The sequence below is a fragment of the Microtus oregoni genome, unplaced genomic scaffold (genome assembly GCF_018167655.1).
Source record: "Microtus oregoni isolate MIOR12 unplaced genomic scaffold, Mior012 000002F_ref0000024, whole genome shotgun sequence".
NCBI lineage: Eukaryota > Metazoa > Chordata > Mammalia > Rodentia > Cricetidae > Microtus > Microtus oregoni.
In genome coordinates this window covers 70,486,302-70,493,154 of record NW_024543061.1, presented here as the reverse complement: position 1 = coordinate 70,493,154, position 6,853 = coordinate 70,486,302, and the positions used below count along the sequence as shown (strand labels likewise).

The window sequence follows — 6,853 nt, the reverse complement described above, 5'->3', positions numbered from 1 at the left end:
AAAAACAAACAAAAAAATTAAAAAGAAAAGAAATATTTCAATGTTCAAATTGCTTAGCACTAATCCACACAATATGCCCTTTCTCTTCTCCAATTCATTGCTTCCTGCCTCCCTTTCACTATGACATAAATACCCTACATGGAAGAAGCTGCAAAGAAAACAAGTGTGGCCGGGCGGTGGTGGTGCACACCTTTAATCTCAACACTCGGGAGGCAGAGGCAGGCAGATCTCTGTGAGTTCAAGGCTACAATAGCTAGTTCCAGGGTAGGCTCCAAAGCAACAGACAAACCCTGTCTCAAAAAACAAAAACAAACAAAAAACAAACAACAACAACAACAACAACAACAAAGCAAGCAAGCAAGCGTGATCAGGGTGTTTTATGGGAAATTCCCAAATAATCAATAAAATACTATGTTAAAAAAAAAAAAGAAAAAAAGAAAGCAAGAGCAAAATGAAGGAAAACACTGAGGCTGGGGAATGGTCACCTTGCACACGGTTCCAACTAATCGACTTGCTGTGATGTGATGATACTGTTCCCAGCACAACTCAAATCCCTGCATTTCTCTACATTCCCATCTTTGTCACAACGGATAGCAGTTTTAATTCACTCTATTCCTCTCGAAGACTTGGTGATTTTAGTCTCTAAAGAAACAAACAGAACAAACTGTCTGAATGTGGGCAGCACCTTCCAGTGTGGGCTGGTGGCCTGGGGGAAAGCAAATCAAGAAGGGCAGCAGAGTGAACAAGCCTCATCCTTTTCTGATGTCTTCATGAGGCTGCCATCCCCTGCTGACATTAACTCCAGCTTCGGCCTTTTCACTCAGGTTCTTGTGTTCAGGCCTTCAAGAAAGTCTCATCACAGCCACCAAAGACCTGAAGGAAACTACGAATCATCAATTTATTTAAGGATATAAAATAATATAGTGTAAGCTGGGTGTGATTGCTCAGATCTGTAAGCCCAGATGTTTGAGAGGTTGAAGCCAAGAGGATCTCATGTATAAAGCCTGCCTGACCTACAGAATAAATTCAAGGTTATTCTGGTCAACTTTATGAGACCATTTCTCAAAATAAAAATTTTTTTTTTTTTTGGTTTTGGTTTTTTGGTTTTTTTCGAGACAAGGTTTCTCTGTGGTTTTGGAGCCTGTCCTGGAACTAGCTCTGTAGACCAGGCTGGTCTCGAACTCACAAAGATCCACCTGCCTCTGCCTCCTGAGTGCTGGGATCACAGGCATGCGCCACCACCGCCCGGCTCAAAATAAAATTTAAAAAAAAAATTGAGAGATGAGAATCAAAGTTTTTGTCGTACACATTCTTCTTCCCTGGCAGGCTCTTTGCTATTCTTGGCATGGTATTCCTTAAATAACACTTCTTGTTTTGAAAGATCCTGCTGTATTTTGCTTGTTTTGCAATGCAAAACACCATAGTAATGGTCTTTCTAGGGAGGAGAAAGCACAACATTATCAATGGGAGTGAAAAAAAAACAACAACAACACAGGAACAGGATGTGTAGTTGCTTGGGGCTGCAGGATAGAAAGTTACCCAAAGGTTTTCATTTCCTTCTGAACCAAGCCAAGAGCCTACCTAGAATTAGTAGATTGATTGTGGGGCATGGGAAATGTGAGAGACAATGACATTTGAATCTGTATCAAAAGGAATACAGAAGTTACTATAAAAAATGGCATTATTGCTAGATGGCCCAGGAGGTATTTAAGACTGTGAACTTCGGTTTGATGAGTGGGGTTGTAAGATCTTTTTCCAGCATTGTTCAGCAATGTAGGCATTGGGAAGAAATCATGTAATTTCATTGAACCAAGACTTAAATTTTTAAAATTGGTATGAAACCAATTAAAAGAAATTAAGAACTTGAAACACTGATGAAAATGACTGAGGTGATTGGCATATGCCTTACGTTGAACAGAAAAATGAATTGCAGAAATTTTAATGTCAGTCAACCTCTTAATGTGTTTAAATCTGTATCATATTGAACAATGAAAAACCAAGGATATTGAGTGGAGCATAGTGGTATACTTTTGCAATCCCAGCACTTAATCCTGGCTCTTAAGAGGCAGAGTTCAGCAGGAAATTGGTCTGCATAGGAACTTTGAGACTACCCTAGATTACACAACAAAGTACCATCTCAAAAGAAAAGATGAAAAAAAAAAAGGAAAGAAAGTGACTATTTTGTAGAATGCATGATGACTGGGTAGCTTGCCTGGTGGTTTTGGTAAAAGAAGGTCCCCGTTGGTGCTACTAACAAGTTACACATGTCAACAGCTTCCCCAGGCACTCTGATTAGTGATTGAGGAGTTCCAATCACTAGTAGGTTACACTCATATACGATGCTTTTCCCTCCAGGCTTCAGTGAACATTGCAAGAATGTATTTAATGAGGTTCAGCACTAATCGATGCTTCCCTGGGTCTGATCTTCCCCCCCAGAGAACCCCAGCTCATCACTACAAAACAGGCAGGTTTTTCAAATACCCCTCTGCAGAGCATGTTACAAAGAATAACTTAGATTTTTGGCTGTTTATCTCAATCAAGTCATGTTTATTGATAAAATAGAATCACCTTAGGTATGACTTTACAATAACATAATAGACAAGCAAAAGGACAAACCAGAATGTAAAACTCAACGGAGTCACCACAGGCTGCTGAAGAGCAAATGACAACAGAAGGAATAGTAAGAAGTAACTAACGCACACATACTTTACAAATCATGCCTTGGGTATTGGTGTTTTTGGTTGTGCACAATGTTGTCTAATTTCTAGATGAGAAAAATCCATCTTCCAAGATTTCAGTAACTTTCCTAGGTAGTTTTTTTCCAGGGTACATCTTACTTTTTTGATTGTGATGACAGTATTTTAGAAGGTAGTATGTGGCCATCATTGCTTGGCACTACTCACTCCTCAGGGTGGTACCGTGGAAGGTTCTAGGCTTAGGGTAGCATTTAAGTACTTTGAGCACTGGAGAGGTGCAGAGGAACTCAATGGAGGAAATGCATTCTCCGCTATAGCTCCACTAGATGGCAGTAAGGCCCAGTAGGAGTCGCTCTAGACTTAAATCTTTTTTTTAAATTTATTTATTTATTAAAGATTTCTGTCTCTTCCCTGCCACCGCCTCCCATTTTCCTCCCCCTCCCCCAATCAAGTCCCCCTCCCTAGTCAGCCCAAAGAGCAATCAGGGTTCCCTGCCCTGTGGGAAGTCCAAGGACCACCCACCTCCATCCAGGTCTAGTAAGATGAGCATCCAAACTGCCTAGGCTCCCACAAAGCCAGTATGTGCAGTAGGATCAAAAACCCATTGCCATTGATCTTGAGTTCTCAGTAGTCCTCATTGTCCACTATGTTCAGAGAGTCCGGTTTTATCCCAGGCTTTTTCAGACCCAGGCCAGCTGGCCTTGGTGAGTTCCCGATAGAACATTCCCATTCTCTAAGTGTGTGGGTGCACCCCTCGCGGTCCTGAGTTCCTTGCTCGTGCTCTCTCTCCTTCTGCTCCTGATTTGGACCTTGAGATTTCTGTCCGGTGCTCCAAGGTGGGTCTCTGTCTCTGTCTCCTTTCATCGCCTGATGAAGGTTAATATTCAGGAGGATGCCTATATGTTTTTCTTTGGGTTCTCCTTATTTAACTTCTCTAGGATCACTAATTATAGGCTCAATGTCCTTTGTTTATGGCTAGAAACCAAATATGAGTGAGTACATAGACTTAAATCTTAAAACAGGAAGAAGCAAACCAATGCTTTTTTCTTAGTCTAAAAGGAAGTGCAAGTCTCTCTCTCTCTCTCTCTCTCTCTCTCTCTCTCTCTCTCTCTCTGTGTGTGTGTGTGTGTGTGTGTGTGTGTGTGTGCACGTGTGCATGCATATGTTTGCAGGACAAGGCTCTGAAGAGTTTCTAGGACCATTTCTGTTCTCTATACCATATGTCACACTTGTGTATAGGACCAAAGTGATAGAAAGGTTTTGACATGTGGCACAGGCTATTCTATAGTCTCTCCTCTTATTAGCACCCCCAGCCCTGCAATCTACAAAGTCCAGGTGACCATTGTTGTTCAGTATAATGGTGGTCATTCCCTAGAAGGAAAGATGCATGTGTTTGGTGCACTGATATCAATGACTGTACCTGCCTTGTCTTTCCCTTCAACGTTACTGCAGTCAAGCAGAGAGAAGAGCAATTTGCAGTATCATTTGGTTAAAGGAACTGTACATGAATGCCATAGTTGAAGGATTTCAAGATACCTTAATGTTCCCCTGCTTTGGTAGTAATCTACATAGCTAGAGGTGAGATGCAAACTTTGACCATTGGATAAGGAGTTAGAATTCCAATTAGAAAATTGTGTCTCAAAAAAGCATATTTTTGTAAATAAAGAGTGGGAACCTATCTTGTGGACAGAACAATATCCAGATGGCATCCTGAACCTTTCTGGGCGGTACAAAAGAAGGCGTTCTATATATCTGGGGATCTTTCTCAACTCCAGGATGTCTTAGATATTAGGATACCATCAACGTGCCCATCAGTGTGATGGGAGTTCCAGCTGAGGAGAGTCCTTCCCTGGGGGAGGCAGCTGCTTTTCCTCTGGCACTGAGGGTAAGTCAGGAGCTTTGGGCCCGCACCTTGCCACTGTGAAGCGGCTCATGCGAAGAGCTTCCTCGTAGCCTGGGAGTGTGTCAAGGGAGGGGGGCAGCTGGCCCAGGGAGCTGTGTGCATGAGTCACCGCCAGTATTCTCCGAGCTGCAGGGCCAAACACAGACTGAAGTGCTGTGAGGGAAGAAGACAATCTATATAGAGATGATGACATACAAAGGTAATGAATGTCCTTAGACACGGGGGATTTACATCAGACCTAACTTTTCTTTGACTTTAACCTATTTCCAAACTCATTGTCACAACGTTGGACAAAGATTACAAAAATCCTTCAAAGATTCTTTATGACTAACTGTATACCCTGCAGGAGAGCCTGCTTTCCCATTATCTGAATAATCTGAGTTGCATTTTTATCATTCATCCCTTTTTTCAGGTTTTGGCTGTTTTGCTATGCTAGGAAACAAGGCCACATCCTCACACAAGCTAGGCAGCACTATTCTCTTGAGTTCCACCCAGCTCCACCTTCAGATTTAGATCCCTTTGTACTGGCCTCCCAATACTACAATCTCAAATTTTTCTTTTTCCTTTTCTTTTCTTCTTTCTTTCTTTCTTTCTTTTTCTTTCTTTCTTTCTTTTTTTTTGAGACAGGGCTTCTTCATGAAATTCTGTCTATTCTGGAACTAGTTCTGTAGACCAGGTTGGTCTAGAACTCAGAGGTCTCCCAAGTGCTGTAATTAAAGGTGTGAACCACCACCACCACAGGGCACAAAAACCTCTTTCAAATACTTATTCCTGCCATATTTGTCAATTTTTAGCTACAGGTTATGTTGCTCTTATGATAAGTGCCACAGTGTCTTATCCTCTGTCGTTCAATCTTGACTTTGCTCCTCACTTTTAGGGAAGAATAATTTCATAAAGAACAGACCAAGTAATGCAGGTCTGTAATCAACTGTTTGAGAGGCTGAGTCAGGAGGATTATATCTTAAGACCTGCCTGACCTACAGTTGAATTCAAGGATAACCTGGTCAATTTACCAGTACTATTTCTTGAAATAAAAACAATCTAAGAGTCTGGGAGCTCACATAAGTAACATATTTTTCCAGTCTGCGTGCAATCCTGGCTTCTACTCCCAGTCTCACAAAAAATATAAGAAAAGCAAAGAAAGAGAATGCAGCCAGGTGATGGTACAAACTTGAATGTCAACATTCCTGAGGAGAAGGAGGAAAAGTAGGAGAATCAGAAGTCAGTCTTGGTTATATGAGACTCTATTGGGAAAGAAAGAGAGGAAGGAGAGAGAGAGTGAGACAGAGAGAGAGGGAGGGAGTGAAGGGAAGGATGGAGGGATGGAGGAGAGGAGAAGAGAAGAGAGAAAGAGAGAGCGAGGGAGGGAGGGAGGAAGGGAGGGAGGGAGGGAGGGAGGGAGGGAGGGAGGGAGGGAGGAAGGCAGGCAGAGGACAAGAGAGGGAGGAAGGGAGGGAACAATAAATGAAGGAAGGTGAACCTTGGCTCTAACATTTTACTTTGTTCATCGATTTATTAGCAGACAAAAAACTTGATAATACAGGCATCAGTGATAGCCCAGGTCACACAATGTGTTTCTGGCAATTAAAATTACTCTGAATTCCCAAACACACAATGCTAGCTGGCAGTTCTCCCTACACCTCCATACCTTTTGTACTTCTTTGAACCTGAGCCCCTTTTCTTGGTTATCTAAGTTGAGTGCACTCACATGTGATGGTACTCTGGAGAGTGCTGTCATGGTCAAAAGCAATGACGGTCACTTCATAGGGTTGTGGGGTCCCATCTTCCCCATTTTCCGGACGGCTGAGACAGCAGCGGAAGCATACTGAAGTCAGGCCGCACAGGAGAAGCAACGCACCAACTACCACCAGCAACCTGCAAGAGTCCACCTGTTAAGTCCAAGCTGTGATGGGCTTCTTTCCTGCTCTGACATAACTACCCCTTAATGTATGATCTTGATCGCTAGTCATCTTTTATATGGCTTGAATCATCTGATTTCATTTTGCATATATCAGTCATTAATTTTCAGCAAGACTGTCAGTCATGAGGGCAAACAGTACTGAAGATAGTTTGAAGTAGCTGCTTCTCACTCCGCTGTGCAAAAGTATTTCTTAAGCACATGCTGGTGGAAAGACATTATAACCCCTCAATGTTGATGAAGAGAGTATATTGAAATAGGAAATCATGGTGTATTCTCACAAAGGTGAACCAAGAAAACTATACTGTGAATTAGAGCTACACTTTTATTTGTACT

At 42.1% G+C, this 6,853-nt stretch overlaps 1 protein-coding gene across 4 annotated transcripts in view; it reads right to left on the bottom strand.

Annotated features, from left to right (window-relative positions):
• Positions 1 to 3,506: 3,506 nt before the first annotated feature.
• Tmem52b (transmembrane protein 52B) overlaps positions 3,507 to 6,853 on the bottom strand; it is a 24,191-nt gene continuing 20,844 nt past the window's right edge. For 2 of the 4 annotated variants that reach the window (XM_041639082.1, XM_041639068.1), the window contains 2 exons: positions 6,308 to 6,474; positions 3,595 to 4,752 (listed from right to left, as the gene is read on the bottom strand). In XM_041639082.1, coding sequence (XP_041495016.1) covers positions 4,508 to 4,752; positions 6,308 to 6,474 — 412 coding nt within the window. In that variant the 3' untranslated portion in view covers positions 3,595 to 4,507. Of the gene's footprint in view, positions 3,564 to 3,594; positions 4,753 to 6,307; positions 6,475 to 6,853 lie in introns of those variants that run through there. The other 2 variants (XM_041639087.1, XM_041639074.1) reach the window with 2 other exon arrangements.